The sequence below is a fragment of the Hemitrygon akajei genome, chromosome 12 (assembly GCF_048418815.1).
Source record: "Hemitrygon akajei chromosome 12, sHemAka1.3, whole genome shotgun sequence".
Taxonomy (NCBI): domain Eukaryota; kingdom Metazoa; phylum Chordata; class Chondrichthyes; order Myliobatiformes; family Dasyatidae; genus Hemitrygon; species Hemitrygon akajei.
In genome coordinates, this window is record NC_133135.1 from 66,969,837 (window position 1) to 66,988,021 (window position 18,185).

General features: G+C 38.1%; 1 protein-coding gene across 8 annotated transcripts in view; it reads right to left on the reverse strand.

The window, feature by feature from the left end:
* Nucleotides 1–3,379: 3,379 nt before the first annotated feature.
* LOC140737141 (zinc finger protein GLIS3-like) overlaps nt 3,380–18,185 on the reverse strand; it is a 339,442-nt gene continuing 324,636 nt past the window's right edge. For all 8 annotated transcript variants that reach the window (XM_073063344.1, XM_073063348.1, XM_073063345.1 and 5 more), the window contains 2 exons: nt 13,398–13,568; nt 3,380–4,561 (listed from right to left, as the gene is read on the reverse strand). In XM_073063344.1, the coding sequence (XP_072919445.1) occupies nt 4,425–4,561; nt 13,398–13,568 (308 nt within the window). In that variant the 3' untranslated portion in view covers nt 3,380–4,424. The remainder of the gene's footprint in view (nt 4,562–13,397; nt 13,569–18,185) is intronic.

The following is an 18,185-nucleotide window of genomic DNA, read 5'->3' on the forward strand; positions in this document are numbered from 1 at the left end:
ACATCTGAACGTGCAGGTAAAGAGCCGACTGAGTTCTGCGGCGGGTGCCGATGATCTTGGGTGACATACCCATCTTCCCCTCCAGTGGAGGGTAAGATTATAGCCGACAGACAAGGATATACATATTGGGTGATGGAATGAGGACAAACCCATCCTGTGTGTGTAGATGAGGGTAAACTGACTAAAATGGAATGAAAACATTTTTAACTATCTCTCAGTTCTTGTTCTTTTTAAAGGTTCCTGCTGGAACGTTGCTTTGTTCTGTTTTAATACTTGCCTTGTGTTTTGTTGGATGTCAGGTTTCTGTTGAGACCTGACAACCCATTAATAGTCCTGTGATTTGTAAAAACTATATTGTTGGTCTGGGAAAAGATGTACATTATGTGATTTGTGCAAATTAGGAATACGGTGGGCCAAAAAGTGGGAGGGAATGTTGTACACCTAGAGTGACTGGCCTCAAATGACATTTTTGTGAAACAAGTACTAAATTGATTGCTATTTGACTCTTGCATCCACAACCACAATGTAATGTTTTACTCTTGCTGTTTGAAATGACAAGATGTTGTTGACTCAACCCCCAGGATGAGGACATTATTTTGATGTGAATGTTGAGGTTAACCCTTGGACTTGTATAATTTTTCATATTTTAAAAGTGGTCATAATATTAATTTTAATCATCCAATGGATATTAATATGTATTCTTCATTTTCAGCAGAAAGAAGAATTCTGCCTAAACAGACATTCAAGGGGCAGACCTTGGCCTATTAGAATCAGAGTCACTTTATTGGCAGTATATGAAACATACCAGAACAGATTGTGGTTCGGTGCCAAGCATAAAGCACAAGACAATACCATAACAGACAATACAATAGCAACCAACAATTCACAAGACAATAGTGCAAACAGCCACAAGCAATCAACAATTAGAACGGACACATGCACAAACATAATAATCAAACTAAAACAAATGTGAACAAATGAACAGACTCAATCATTAACAACAAAACATGGAGAGCAGGAAAAACATTTAACAGATGGTATGAGTAGATTTTGTAAATCAGTGAATGAATGTCTGTCAGGTCAAATGAATGAATGTCTGTCAGGTCAAATGACAACTTAACTCTTTCTGAATGCTTAGCATATGGGGTCTGTAGAGTAAACAATGAGTAACCATTAAAATAAGAATGTCTGTCAATTGGTTAGGTAGCTGACTTGATGGATTCTTTTTGGATTGGGCTTATTGTTTATATATGTAAACATCAATGTATCTTTTGAAATCCAAGGCAAGTTAAGTGTCCAGTCACTGGGAAATTAAGGAATGTTGTGTGCTACAACATAACGAGGAGTGACCATTAAAATGTCTAATTGATTTATGAGGACTGTGTAAATGGGCACGTGTTGTTTAAATGAAAGAAACCAGACTGAGTTGATAGTGTGATTACAAAAAAATCAAAGTCTGTCTGTCTTGTGGTTGCTCTGCACTTGCAAAGCTTGTTGCAACACACAACAAATGCTGGAGGAACTCAGCAGGTCAGGCAGCATCTGTGGAAATGAATAAACAGTCAGCATTTCCGGCCAGCTGGAAGGTGATAGGTGAAACCAGGTGGGTGGGGAAGTCAAGGGCTGGAAAAGAGGGACTCTGATGGGAGAGAAGAATGGACTACAAGAGAAAGATATGGAGGAGGGGAGCCAGGGGAATGTAATAGCAGGTGAAAGAAGTAAAAAGTCTGAGAGGGGAATAAAGGGGGGGGGGGGGACTCAGTTTACCAGAAAGAAAAATTGATATTCCTCAGGTTGGAGGGCACCTAGATAGAATATGTTGCTCCCCCACCCTGAGGATCACTTCATCTTGGCACAAGAGGAGACCTGAACTGACATGTTGGAATGGGAATGCAAAAGGAAATTAAAATCTTTGGCTACCGGGAACTCCCACGTGTGGAATATATATTTTGTGGTGTATGTATTGACCTGCTTTTTGGGATTTTCTTCGGGCTTCATCTGCAACCAGAAATCGCGATCGTGAATTATGATTTAGGACCCAGGGGTGGTTTTGTGAGTGAGTTGGACTTTCGCTCCCCCCGACAACAGTGACAATCAACTGGCAACTAAGAGTCATGAGCCTAGAAATCATTGTGACTTGCTATGTAATATTTTGTCTGGTTATTTGCATTTTCTATTTTACGATAATAAATAAGGCTCAAGTTACTTTGTTGTGCTTGTATGCTTGTTACCACATCTCCTGGACACTTGAAATTTTGGGTCTGATCAGCCCAGCCAATTACAGCTTGGCGGAAGACCAGCTAGATTGCGTTCCGATGCAGACTGCCGCAGGCTTGCTCTTGATGACAATGTTCATGGACTCAAGGATTTGGCTATATTATTTTTTTGTATGACTGTATGCTGACTGATATCTTGTATGCAACTTATGCAGTACTATTGGTACTGTGCACCTTGGCCTTTGCACTTGGCTGTTTTTATGGGTAGTCGTGTATAGTTGAACGGAGATCAAACCTGAACTTGAGGTACAGTTTGGCCTGACAGTGGTACGTTATTCACCACATGTTGAACACTGGACAGAAAGATCTCAAGTTGCGATCAAACTACACCACATCCACCTCCCTCACTCACATACACCCTACTCTGCAGTTATTGAAAGTAAAATTATCATCAATCGGAAATAGCATGGGAACAAAACATAACATTTTGTGTGTAAGTGTAGAGGTCATAATAACAGAGTCGAAAGAAGTCATGTGTGGTCCATTCAGCTTTATGCATATGGAACATTAAAACTTCAGGCCACAATGGAATTGGTTGTTATTTTGCACATATCCTTCACAAAATAAATCCAAAAAGTTCATTTTCTGCAGTATTAATCAACATTTTTGCATTTCTGTGAAGTTTTAAGCAACAACTCAATCTTTTTAAGTAGAAGTCAACAAATATATATCGATTAATAACGTGCTTTTAATAATCCATTCAAAAGTTATATAAATTGTAAAATGTCATATGAATACTTAAATTGTTACACATACTATGTACATTATGTTGATGTGAAAAGTTTGTACAAAAAGTGTGTATTTGAAAACAAAGATGTTGGGATTTTTTTTTAAAGTTAATATTCTTTACAAACTTATACCCATGTTATTTTACATTTGACCTTAGCCAGAAAATAGTGATTAACAAGTTACAAAATAGGCTGCTCTCTTTGCACATCTGGATGCCTTAAGCATTAATATCAAAAGTGCAATGGCAACAACACATTTCATGTTTATTGTTTAAAATTCTGTAACACTGCAAATATTGTAAATCTGAAATGAAACAAAGTCTTTAGGAATGCTCAGCAAGCCAAACACTGCAAAAATGAAATACATCAAAAATATTTTAATTTATGTAGCACCTTTAATGCAGCAAAACATCTCAATGAGCTTCCTAGAATCATAGAAAAGATTAATCAAGCCAAAGGCAGAAAAACTGAGGTATTAAAATCTTGGTTAAACAGACAGGTTTTAAGAATGGTTTAAGTATACAAAGAGATGTTGAGGGATTTGGGAAAATGTCAAAATTATGTGATGCTAATCCATGTGACACACTTAAAATATTAAGTTATCTTTGAGATTCTAGTTGATATACTGTAGATGTCCATTGTTTCAAGTTTACCTTTAAAACTAGTGCATATAAGTAAATTAAAAATATAACGGATGCTGGATTTATCGGTATCTGTGGACAATGAGATGCAGTAAGGGTGGTTGTAATACATCTTACAAACACAGATGTTGATCTCAGGCCAATGTTTTGTAGTGAAGATATGAAGATGGATAAGTATTTGTACATTTTTGATTATAGCTGGGGGAGTTGAAAGGTTTAAACATACCCTCAAGATGAATAGATACAATAGCATCAAGAGTGATGCCTGACCTTTGGAAGAATATTCAGAATGACAGTGCAAGTTATTTCCTTTTTTTTTATTTGTTAAAACATCGTTGAAGATCCTTGTTCATTAGGCTAGCAAGCACTTGCAATGCGCCACACATCATATAATATGCAATTGTGTGACTTTTTGGACATTTCAATTTGGGCCAGCAACACTGACAGTTTTACAAGGGACCCTTATCATAAGTTGAAAGTGTTTGGGATTGCTTCCAGTCAATTGTACATAAACAGAAAGAAGTTTACAGAAATGATGAAGCTTAAAGTTACAATGACAGCTGTGCTGATTTCATTAATATATGCAGCGAGAGGCTCATGAGGATTGTGTACATACTCTAATATCCACCTATAATCATTTCACTTTGGATGATCAGCATTTGGAGTTGGAAATGCAATGAGATACTTTGACTATTCCAATATATTTGTCTAAGTCTTTGAATGTAACTTGAACAGAGGCACGCCAGGCAGTTGTTAGTCCAGTAAGGTTAAAGATGATTTCAGGTCTCTGTATAAACAGAGGACAGCTGATTCAGACATCGGTCAACGGTGCTAATCTGGAAGAGTCCATTGTCTTCTGGTTCATTACGAAGTGTTTCTCCGAATGTGCCTTGAGATTCTGGGACAATGTCAAACCCTATGGAGAGAATTCCACATGTATACTATCAATGGCAGTAATTTTGCAAACTTTCAGTCTCAGCACAAAGCCTCAATAGATTCAAGCACAAATCACAGAAAAGGCAGTAGGATCAATATAACCTCTATTGCTTTCATATAATAAGGCATAAGCTGATAAATTTAGCACTGAAATGCAATTCTTGGAAGTATTTCAAGTGGTAATGGGTTCTGAATCATTCCTTCTATCCATTCTTGTTTTGTACTGTTGAAGGTTTAAAAAGTTTAAAGGGGGAGCTTTTACATGAAAACTAATCTCTTGGTAATGCCTGAACAGTATGCATGCAGAAAAATATATGCTTTACATGTACTAAAATAGTTTTTATATTACTCTTATACATGTACACAGAGGAAAAGTGAGTCCTAACACAGTAATGTGGCATTTCCATTTTTGTATGCATTCCACTCTCTCTAGGAAAGTGTCATTCACTTCCTGCTTTTGTATTTAAGACACAGACTATTAGGGAACTGGACTAGGGTTTGCTAAAGCTATTTTCTTTACATCAGAAGTGTGTTTAATATTTTCAGACAAGAATTCTTGAACCCAATTTCTAAATGTGAAAGACAGTTCCCAAACAATTTATACTTTAATAATATAGAATATTTATATAATATTGCTATATTTAGGATAAAATAGTGGATGTTAGGTTTTCTAATTAATAGTCAGAGTTTAATCTTTATTTTAAAAATTTATAGTTAACATCATCTAATTCTTATTAAATACCTCAAAGTACTTGAACTAGATTTTGACAAAGACACCACATTTGACAAAGTTTAAATTGCCTAATAACTATAAATACAACTTTGTCCAGTTCAGACAGTGATATAGTGAATTTTAAAAAGTGCTTAATTAAATTTGGCAGTGCATAAATTTACTAAACTTAATAGGTAGTGTAGTTTAGCTCACTAGACATTTCAATTTAGTGATAATCTATCTTGGCATGGTTGAGACTGCATAATTACAACCTGTGACTGGAAACAGGCCTTCAAGTAACTGACAAAGATATCTAAATGGATTCTGTTTATTTCTAGTTACACTCTAGAAAAAAAAGCAAATTAATTTTATCAATGTTATACCATCAAGATAAAATACTGTTTGAGAAAATTAACCTGCTGCACAAACAGAATGCATTTGAAAGGTAACACTGGACAACAAAGATTTTGCTTCCTGAATACCTTTAGGTGTAGCTTATGAATTTTGGGCTACTGATCATGAAAATCACCATGGAATTTCCCTATCGTGCACCATTTTTTAAAATAAACTTATGTTTATTTTTTCAATTCATAATTCAAGTCAATTAAAATGTTGCCAACAATGTAAGCTGTAAAGTTTCCTATCTTGCCCAGGTATGCTTTTAGGCAGCACAACTGCTGCATGGCAGGACAGGTTTTAGTAATAATTATTGGGTTCAGGACTGTAACGATGGAATTTACTATCACCAGCCACAAAAATTTCTATGAAGGATTTTGATATTTGAGACGGGTGCTTCCCAGAATAACTGATGCCAAGATTAAGGAAAGCATTTTTGTTGGTCCACAAATCAAACAGGTCATCAATGACAGGCAATTTAAAGAATTTCTAGTGGGACCAGAGAAAATCACATGGAAGGTATTCAAGGAAGTTGATGAAATTTTTCTCAGCATCTACAGAGCACCAAACTACATGCAGCTGGTTGAAAGCATGCTTCAAGCATATAAAACCATGAAATGCAACATGTCACTAAAGATTCATTTTCTGCATTCCCATTTAAACTTCTTCCCTGCAAATCTTGGTGCTGTTAGTGACGAGCATGGTGAAAGGTTTCACCAGGACATTGCAGTCATGGGGAAAAGATACCAGGGCAACTGGAATTCATCAATGCTGGCGAATTATTGTTGGACACTTAAGCGAGAAGCCTCAGACACTGAGTACAAATGAAAATCATTAACAAAATATTTTTAACTTAGTTGAACTATTGCAAAGCATCAGCACCATTATGCAATTAAACACATTATATTGAAAAAAAGTTAATTTGTCGTTTCTCCAAATTCCTACATGATACAAGCAGTCTGAAATTATATTTGTGTTCATCTTCAAGCAGTCTATCATAAACAAAAAAAAAATTCTGAGGAAGCAAGACTTTTGAAAAAATTTGTTGTCACAGTGTCAGTATTAAGATATGCGTTCAGTCTGTATTTGTTGTTGGGTTTAAGAAGCAAGAATTTGCTGGTACATATAATGTTATCAATAATTTATTTTGCCTTCAACCGTAGGTTTTTTGGGGGATGGGAGCTAGCCAGGCGTTGTTGCTGTCTATGAAAACCGAAGTTGGGTCCTGTCAATAGAGGAAAGGCAGGCATGCAAGCTTTTTCTTTGCTTCATAGTGTGAGAAGTGGAACCCTCTAGCAGTGTTGTTAGCACATTTTAAAACTGCAGAATCTGAGTGTATCTGGTGAATTAAATATTCAAGTTGCTCAATACTCAATATTCATTTTCAATATCAATATTTAATCAGAGTTTTTAACATTAAGTTGTTCTTAATCTGGCTGAGTGGTGCCATAAGAACCACCTCTTACTCAATGTCAGCAAAACCTAAAAGCTGATTATTGACTTCAGGAGAAGAAAACCAGAAGTCCATGATCGAGTCCTCATTGGAGGATCAGAGGAGGAGAGGGTCTGCAACTTTATATTCCTCTGTGTTATCATTTCAGAAGACTGGTCCTGGGCCCAGCACCTAAGTGCAATTACAAAGAAAGCATGGCAGCACCTCAACTTCCTTAGGAGCTTGTGAAGATTCAGCATGACATTTGAAACTTTGGTAAACATCTATAGATGTGTAGTGGAGAGTGTATTGACTGGCTGCATCACAGCCTGGATTGGAACTAATGCCCTTAAACAGAAAACCCTACAAAAAGTATTGGATATGGCCCAGTTCATCACGGGTAAAGCCCTTCCCACCATTGAGCACATCTACACAAAAAGTTGTCGCAGGAAAGCAACATCCATCGTCAGGGTCCCTCACCACCCAGGACATGCTCTCTTCTCACTGCTGCCATCTGGAAGAAGGTACAGAAGCCTCAGGATACACCACCAGGTTCAGGAACAGTTATTACCCCTTAACCATCAGACTCTTGAACCAAAGGGGATAAATTCACTCAACTTCACTTGCCCTATCATCGAAATGTTCCCACAACCTATGGACTCATTTTCAAGGATGATTCATCTCATGGTCTCAATATTTATTGTTTACTTATTTATTATTATTTCTTTCTTTTCATATTTGCACAGTTTGTTGTCTTTTGCACACCGGTTGAATGCCCAAGTCGGTGCAGTCTTTCATTGATTCTGCTATGGTTATTATTCTATTATGGATGTATTGAGTATGCCTGTAAGAAAATGAATCTCTGGAGTGCATATGGTAACAAACATGTACTTTGATAATACATTTACTTTGAACAATATCTTAATTCAGTCATTTCAGAGGGTAATTCAGAGTTAGCTGCATTGTCATGGCTGTGAAGTCACATTTCCAAGAATCATCTTGTGAAGGTGGTTTATTTCTTTCCTGGAAATACATGGCTGAACCAAAGTGGTGTCAGCCCTTGACAACCTTAACAGAAAAATCTCAACTGTGCTAGAATGTAAGAAAGTATCTAACACCACTGGGCTGAAAGAATTTTTAAACCTAAATGCGGTAGTTAACATATCTTGGACTTTAAAGGAACTGCAATATTTAATGGAATTTTATCTCAGGTATGTCCAGAAACCAAAGCTGTAGATGAATTCTCACTTGGCAAGATCTACTTCAACTTTTATCTGACCAATATACATGTAATTACAATGAGATCAGCAGACAGACCAAACCCTTTATCATTGTATTTTGTTCAACTGTATAAATCATATGATAGCCATGTAACTTTTACTTTGTGAGCACCAAAAATCATTACCTATATTTTAAGCAAGCTGGCTACTTGGTGCATTTTTTATTGCTTTTCTATTTAAAACCCAGGCCTCTACACAGTTTTAATCAACAAATTAAACTTGCCAATCACCATCACCTGTAGTTCTCAACAGAGCGAACAGCTATATGTAACCACCTCCTCTCTCTGTAAGGTACTTGCATTTTATTAAACAATACACTGTCATTAATTTTCCTCCAGTATGAAAGGGACAACTTATACAGCAATGGGAAGTAACTTTCTAAACTCCTACAACGGAGTACAAATTCGTGGTATTTTATTACATGTAATAACAAATCTGCTCAAACAATTAGCAGATTAGACGTGGTGCAGGAACAGTACCTCATTCACTTACCTAATTGAGCATTTATTTTGTTTACATAAATGTTTGCCCTTGAATTTTTTTAAAGTTGTTTAAGTGTTTTGAATTTTTAAATAGGTTTTTTATATAGTTTGAGTATTTTTGTTGTAGTTTTTGAATTTTTCTGAAAGTTTAGGTATCAAACATTTTGAGAGATGATTGTGGTTTAGTCAGATTTCCCAGGTTCTTCTAAGTAATTGACTATACACGGTCCACAAGTTAAATGTGGGTGCCTCACCGCTGACCACAACCTCTAGGCAATGGTTTTACTGCCTACTACAATTCTCCATCAATTCTTTTTTAGCATTAATGCACTCATTATTACCAAATGGGAGCCTAATTGCAAACCTTGCTGTTCTTCTCACAATACAGAGAAATACCATTCATATTTCTTGCATTAAAGATCAACGTAAAAGTGGACCTGAATCACAAGATCCTGATTGTAGCCTTATATGGCTGTTCCTTACCAACTTTGTATTCTCTCTTCCCAGTATTCTGGCTTACAATTGACTGGCTTATAGACATCCTATAAATATGAATGAGTGTTTGGAAGACCAGCAGGATGTGTGGGAATGGATTTTCTGGCTGTGAAGGGCCGCAGGCATCTTCTCTCCCACAAGCCCGGCTGCCATGACACCACAGTCGTGGGGCTGAGCCATGCAGAGCTAGAATGCTGAGCAGGCTCACTTGCTTACTCAGCAAGTCAGAGAGGCCAACTAGGGCTGCCTACTCTCCCATCACTGCCATTTCTGTGATCCATCCCCAAACATTATGTTTCTGTCAGACATAAACAGTTCAGCTTACTAACAGCTCTCCAGAACAGAGCCTGTAGTAACCTGGGGACTGCCTGGAGTGAAATTATCTCAACATCTACCCTGTCAAGCTCCCTGAGGATCTTATACTGTGTATCTGAAAACTATTATTTTCTAAAGTCCAGGGTAAACACACTTAAAATGTCTTGATAAGACAACCCTCTCATCCTAGGAATTAGTCTGATGAACGTCCTTTGGACTGCCTCCAATGCTATTACATATATTATTCTTTAGGTTAGGGAAACAAAACTGAGCACAGTATTTCAAGTGGACCTCGCCAGCAATGGCAAGTAACTTCAAATTATTTCCCGGTTTTCGCCATCATTCCACCAATCGGGTAAATCCAGATGATTCAGACCATCTTCTTACTCCCTGTTCATGCAGTTCTTGACAGTTAACCATACCTAATCTATTTAGATCTACAGCTGGATAAATTTATTATTATTTTCCATTTTAATAACCTCTACAAGATCATCCTTAAGCACTTCTGCTCAAAGACAAACTGTTCTAAAACTGAGAGCCCTGGCATTAAAACTGGCACCGTGTCCTGTTTTACAATAATTGGAGCTTGATGTCTCTCATTTTCAGTAATTAGAATCAGATAAAGTCTGACAAAGATATTGTTGAGTTCAATCACAACATCTAATGTATTTGCAAATACTTGTTATAGAAACATAGAAAAGAGGGCAGGAGAAGATTTATCAGCCCTAATAAGTGGTTCCACCATTCAGTATGATAGTGACTGATCCTCTGTCTCAACATCGTATCTCTTGATCCTGTGTTCAGAAATCTATGTACCATCTTAAGTACATTCAACAACTTGATCGCCACCAATTTTTTGTGGCAAAGTATTCCACTGGTTCGCAATCTTCTAAGCAAAGCAATTTCTCATCTTAGTCCGAAATGTTATACCGCATATCCTGAGAGTGTTTTCAATCAGGCTAACTGTCAACCATTTGAAACATCCATCTCCTATACACTGTGGTCACTTTATTAGGTACAGTTATGCACTTGCTCATTAATGCAACTAACTAATCAGCCAATCAAATGGCAGCAACTCAATGCATAGAAGCATGCAGACATGGTCAAGAGGTTCATTTGTTGTTCAGAACAAATATCAGAATAGAGAAGAAATGTGATCGAGGTGACTTTGACCATGGAGTGATTGCTGGTACCAGAAAAGGTGGATTGTGTATCTCAGAAACTGCTGATCTCCTGGGATGTTTACACTGTCTCTAGAGTTTTCAGAGAATGGTGTGAGAAACCAAAAAAAAATCCAGTGAGTGGCAATACTGTGGATGAAAATGCCTTGTTAATGAGCAAGGTCACAGGAGAATGACCAGACTTGTGCAAATTAACAGGAAGGTGACAGTAACCCAGATAACTGTGTGTTGCAACTGCAGTGTGCAGAAGAGTATCTCTGAATGCACAACACTTTGAACCTTGAAATGGACAGGATACAGCAACGGACATACACTCAGTGGTCACCTTATTAGGTATAGGAGGTACCTAATAAAGTGTACACTGAGTGTACATGTGCAAATCCTATTAGAATTTTATATGCTTCAATAAGACTTCCTCAGATTCTTCCAAACTCTAGTTTGACAACTCAATTAATTTATTTTAATATAAATCACCTTGAAGCCTGTTGTGGATTCTTCACAATGTACAAGAAATGTCCTCCTCCATAAACTGTAAAATTTTAGAACATGACAACCAAGTTATCAGTTACTTCAGTGGCTTCCTATCTTTTAGGGTGATTAGGCTTTCATTCTCTATTTCTTCAGTACATACTTTTTACTGATACTAATTTCCTTTAATTCCTCCTTTTCATTTGACTCTTGGTTCCCTGGCATTTCTAGGAAGTAATTAGCTCCCCTCTTCCATAAAGGCAGAATCAAAGTATTTTTTAATTGCTGTGCCATTTTCTTTCCTTCTCCATAATAAATTCTCCCATTACTTACTTTTAGAGATATACATTTGTCTTCACAATTCTTTTTTCTCTTTACTTATTACTCTATGATCTACAGTTATATTCTTGCAAGTTTACTCTCATATTCTATTTCTCCTCTCTTGCTCCTTTTTGACTAAATTCTAAAATGCTCCCAATCACAAGGCTTACTACTTTTTCAGAAAGTTTATATGCATTCATTTTGGATTTTAAATCTTATACAATTTGTAGCTTCTTTTCCAGCCATCATCGGATCATTTTCTCCCCTTTTGTTTTCCTTTTATACAAGAAAGGAATGTAAAACTATTACAGTTCCTATCATTCTTTGCTTAAGTATTAATTATTCCCACTTAACTATCAAGTATTTTAATGAATCTTCTCAATCTATCAAGGCGGACTCTCACTTTTCCCATCTTCATAGCTTTCTTTGTTTAAAACTTGTACACTAGTTTCAGATCAAATTACTTCACTTTGTGAAGCTTTCTTATTATGCTCATTTCCCCTGAAGCACCATGCACAATAAAATTACAAATTAGCCCCTTCTCATTGTATCCCAACTGAAGATAGCCTGGCTCCTTAAAATGTTGGTCTCCGTCCAGAATTCATGCTCCACAGTTTTATTACTGATATGTTTTGGCCAATCTCTATCACCCATAATTACTGCAGAACACTTTTTACATGAATCCCACCAATGCTTTCTGCCCCTTAGTGCTTCGTAGTGCCAGCAATGCTGGTTCTAAATCTTGATGTTCTGAATTAGTGTCCTTTCTCACTATCGCTCAGTGTTTAGCTTTCATTAAGGAGCTACTCACCTTCTTTCACTTTTTGCTTGTCATTTCTAAATATGAATATTTGGTTCCCAACTTTGGTCACCCTGTAACCGAATCTCTTGCGGTGACAATTACAGGGTGTCCATTTGCAACAATTTGCACCGTTGATTTGACAATCGTATTAAAAATGCTAAAATCCAGATTTATATGTTGGCCCTTATTATCATTAATTGTAATCCTGGATTCTATTTGTAGTGGCCTCTTTTGTTCAGACTGTCTTCCTGACTATCGTTATCCCATTCATTTTTCTGGAATGCTTCCTCCTATTGTCAATTTAGAACATTCTAGATTGCTCTCAACTGGGACCCCCCATCTCCTTCACCCCCCCCCCCCCCCCCGCTGGAGATTTAACATCCATACAATATTTATTAATTAATGCCGCATGGTCACTGGACACACTCTACTAAACTTATAGGTTTCTTTCCACCTCATTCCAAGAAAACCAATCCATCGTTTTGACACTTTTCTTCGTATGTGCATTTTCTAAATTATTTGGGCAAAAGGTACAAACCAAATAATTATTCCAAAATCTTTTTTAATCGTTGCAAAAAAAAATGTTAGGCTTAAATATCCTTTTAATAGCATGAAAAATGTAAGTGACTACCAATCAGTCTCTGTGGCTTGCAAAAGTATTCAAAGATATCTTGCAATCTAGTTTTTACTCAACAAAATCTTTAACTGGAAGTGACAGTGGCTGCTCGATCGACTTAAATAATAAACAAGTCAGCAAGTATTCACGAAATTACTTCTTGAATGAGGGATTATGTTCTGTTTTTTTAGTTTTCTGGAAGCGGTAATACTACTATACGTTCACGTAAAATCCAAGTCACATCCATATGGAAGAGAAACAAAGAAATAGCACATTAACATGAGCAACACGCTTGTAAATCTGCCCCAGTCTTTACCTGATAGACTTGCATGTGCAATGCAAGAATGGTAGCCATTATGCTGAACTGGACTAGGGCAATGTGAATCATCTGCCGAAAGGGAATTGTGAATCGTAGCTTGCTCCATTGTTCTAAATGAATCACTGTACTGGAAAGTGTGCTGCATGGTGTGAAAACTTCCTTGGTAACCTGTGAACAAACAACAGAATCAGTTTTAATATCACCGGCACATGTCATGTAATTTGTTAACTTTGCGGGAGCAGTACTTTGCATACACGATAAACATGGGGAAATAATAAATAAATAAATCACAGTAAATTTTTATCTATCTATATATATTTATTAAATAGTTAAATTAAAAATAGTGCAAAAACAGAGAAAAAAAGTGAGGTAGTGTTCATGGGTTCATTGTCCATTTAGAAACTGGATGACTGAAGGGAAGAAGCTGTTCCTGAAGGAGATTACGAGTTATGGGGAAAGGCAGGTGGGTGGAGATTAGTCTATGGCTAGATCAGCCATGATCTTATTGAATGGTGAAGCAGGCTTGGCATGGAGATGACAACTAAACTGAAAATCTGTAAATATTTTTCCTTATATGAAAAATAATAAATGAAAATTTTTAGAAGTGTAGAACTGGTGAAAGGAATATTGCTACTCTTAGTTTCACTTCCCATTCCTGTTCCTTATCTCTTGGGTCCCCAATAGTCTATTCTTGACTTCTCCATCTTCATACTATTCCTAAAATAGAGACACAAGAAACTTCACATGATATGGAGCAGGGGGAAAAAAAACAATTATTGTGTGAACTCCTGGGGTCAAGCAGCATTTGTGGAAGCAAAGAGATAGTTGACATTTTGGATTGAGAAACTGCATCAGGACTGAGGGTCTAGAGGGGACACAGCCAGTACAAAGAGGTGAGAGGGAAGGATGAGGCCAGGTGAGAAGGGGGATGATGGGCAAACGGAGTCAAATGAGGAGGTTGAGGGATGGAATTGGGAGACTGCAGCCAATGGTTGATGGACAGATAAGGAGAGAGGTAAACAAAAGGGAGAGATGCAGTTAGGTGAGGGAAGGGTGGAGGTAGAGACAGAGACTGGAAACTGATTAGTGAGGATGCATTCAAGATTCAAGATTGCTTAATGTCATTTCCCATACACAAAATAATTGTTAGTCCAGATCCAATGCAGCACAATACACATAATAAAGGACAGAATAATAATAAAAAAGCAAAATAAATATAATTACACAAGATATCTTATAAACATAGATTGATCCTAAGTCCATAAAGTGATGCTAGGCACAGGAGTGTCTGTACATAAGGTGACTGTACAGGAAATGATAAAATAGAGGTGGTTGGGGGTGTAGGGGGTTGAGTTAGTGGGGGGAGGTGTTGAACAGCCTCACTGCTTGGGAAAAGTAGCTGAAAAGTGGTCTGGCATAGATGCTACATAGCTTCCTCCCTGATGAGAGTGGGGCAAACAGTCCATGAGCAGGGCGGGTGGGATCCTTCATGATGTTACTAGTCTCTTTCCAGCACCTTTCCGCAGATGTGTCCTTGATGGTGAGTTGGTTGGTGCCGGTTATGCGTTTGGCAGTTTTGGCTATGCATTGTAGAGACTTCCTGTCTGCAACAGTGCAGTTTCCATTCCGTGCAGTGAGGCAGGTTGTTAGGAAGCTCTCCACTGCGCATCCGTTGAATGACGTGAGTACAGATGTACATAGTCCAGCTCTCTTCAGCCTCCTCAGAAAGTAGAAGCATTGGTGTGTTTTCCTGATTGTGTAGGATGTATTCTGGGACCATGAGAGGTTGTGTAAGATGTAAACTCCCAGGAGTTTGAAACTGCTGTGCCTGCGATGTAAAGAGGGGCCTGATGTTGCAAGTTCTCCTGAAGTCAACAACCATCTCCTTTGTCCTGTTGTCATTGAGGAAGAGATTATTTACCTGGCACCGAGCTCTTCCACCTTCTCTCTGCAGGCCATCTCATCGTTGTTGATGATGAGTCCCACCACTGTCGTGTCAGCGGCAAACTTGACAATATGATTATGTACTCTGTGTTTGTCTATGAAATCGTGTGAGCGGAGTGTACAGCAATGGGCTCAGCACATGGCCCTGGGGGTGGGGGGCACCTTTGTTGAGGATAATAGGGAAGGAGAAGTGGTTGTGTATCTTGACTGAGGACTACTAGTTAGGAAGTCCAACACCCAGTTGCACAGTGGAGGAGTAGGAGTTTGTTCACCAAGGTCTGTAGGACAATACTGTTGAATGCCAAAACAAAATCCTGAAACAGCATTCTGATATGTGTCCTTGACTTCTAGGTGTGTCAGGACCAGGTACATGACAGATGCAACAGCATGCGTCATAATGAGGTTCTGTCTGTAAGCATATTGGTGAGTGTCCCACCTGGCAGGAATGGAGTTTTTGATAAGTGCCATTCCCTTCTGTGCAAAGCACTTCATGATGATTGGGATCAGTGCCATCGGACAGTAGTCATTTAGTTTTGAAGGTGTAGAGTCCTTTGGTACAGGGATAATGATAGCTGATTTGAAGCATGCGTGAACAGTAGCCTGCAGAATCTGATGAGTAAGGAAGATGATAAGGGAACAATGATGGGCAGATAGAATCAATTGAGGAGCGCAAATAGGAGACCCAGTGAGAAGAAACTCTGAAAAGTAACCCTGTACCTACCTGCCTACCTCTCTCTCTCTCGATTTATCCAGGTTCTCTCTCCCTACTTTGCTCTATATGCCTAACAGCCACACATTATACCCACCAGGTCACCTACTCCCTCCCCTAACTAATTTCATCTGCCTGTTCCCTGACATGTAGAAATTCTCTTTACCCATCCCCTCCATGTTTGTTGACAACTAGCACCTAATAGAGCAATTCTATAATTTAACACTTCTCATCCAAGATTTCACATCCATCCATAGCCTCTCACATTCTTTCTACCTCTCTGTTATCTGTAGCAGTCCAGTAATGCCCAGAGATCTCTGCACTGCTCCAAGTTGTCAACTTTGTTCTCTTGAGGCCCCTAATTTTCACTGCTCTGCCATAACAGTTGTGTCACCACCTGACTCTAAGCTACGGAACCATCTCCCTAAACATCTCATAGTTCTTCCTCCACCTCTGTATCTTTCTCTTAAAATGGTGCTTAAAACCTAGCCAGATGTCCCCATATCTCCTTACATAGGATCACATGTAATATACACTATGATAGAGAAATGTATACAATTGGCCAACCATCCATGCTGACATTAATGTTCCACTTGAGCCCCTTCCTGTCTTTCGTCATCTATGTCTTTCCGTGAAGTTCCCTTTGCTTTTTAAGCTGTTTGTTCAGTATCTGCTTAAAAATGTATGGATTCTGGAGAATTGGGCCCTTGACTAATTGGAGCAGCTACTTATTTGGGACGACCCTTAAAGAACAATATCTAATTGAGAAAAGGGCTGGGACTGCCCCTGTTTATTTGGGACACTATGCCACCTAATTGGGACAGGAGACTGCTGCAAAATAGTTTCTAACTAGTGTCAGTCCTGTGCACTTGTGTGGCTGTTAGACACTAACCATGCTGACAGCGAACAGTATTTAAATAGCGTCAGTTGTGAGTGCGTCACGTGATTCATTTGGGCCTACTGACGCCCAATTAACAAACAGTGATTTTTGACACTACTGCATGCAGGAAGGCAATGAAGGCAGTCCATTGTCGGTACTAGGTGTCTTTGGTGACACAGATTGAATTTACCTATGGCATCATATTCTGTATTCCCATCGCATTTGGGTAAAGAAGTTTTTTTAATTTCCCCTCTGGATTTCTTAGTAACTAACATAATAATAGTTTCTGGGTATGTTCTTCCCCACTAAACATATTCTTTCTACTCCCAGTCCATTAAAATCATCATTTAAAAGTCCTCGATTCGCTTACTATGTCTTTTCTCAATTAAAAGGAGACCTCAAACTGTTCATCCCTGATAACAATATCTTTGTATTTTTGGTATAATCTTTGCAATCTTTTCTACACTGGTTCCATTTTCTCTATGTTTCTCCATGACCAGAACTGTATGCAGTATTCCTAAGAGTGGGAAAACCAGGATTTTACACAGGTTCAAGACAGCAACGCTACTTTTCAATGTTGTCTCTCTATTGCTTGGTTTGCTTCTCTTGTCAACCTGTGGTGGAGCTTTTACTGACTGGTGTATCTGTGCTCCAAGGTGCCTTCGTTGCCCGTGTGAAATCTTGTGCCATCTGATTGATAAATCCTGTTTAGTTCCCATGCCATTATATTGAAGGCAAAAGTATGATTCTCAGCCATCTCAGGATCTAATATGACACCAAGATAGTGAGCAGTTTTAAAGAAACAGACCCTGACATGTGATTCTGCTCTCAGGTCTTCTCACAACTATGGCTGCAGACTTCCAGCTTCATAAATTGGATATCTCCGCTCCAGGCAGAGATCTTCTGAATTAATAGATGGAATAAGCTTCTGTTTAGAGTTCTGTGTGCTAGACAATTCAAATGAGATACGTAAAGCTATCAACAAATATGAAACAATACCTCTGAAAATGTCAGCATCTCTGAAGAAAAATAGTAAAACATATATATATAAACATGGGACCACACAACAGACATAGTCATGAATAGTACACTTTGTAAGAACAGTGTGCATACACGCAGACCTCAGTGGTAGTACTGTTGAGACCACAATCATTGGTTTAATAGCAAGATAACAAAGCCTTTGAATAGCCACTTGTAATTTAAAATTATCATGCCACATGTTTGGATAGATTTTGTAATTTAGTTTAATCTT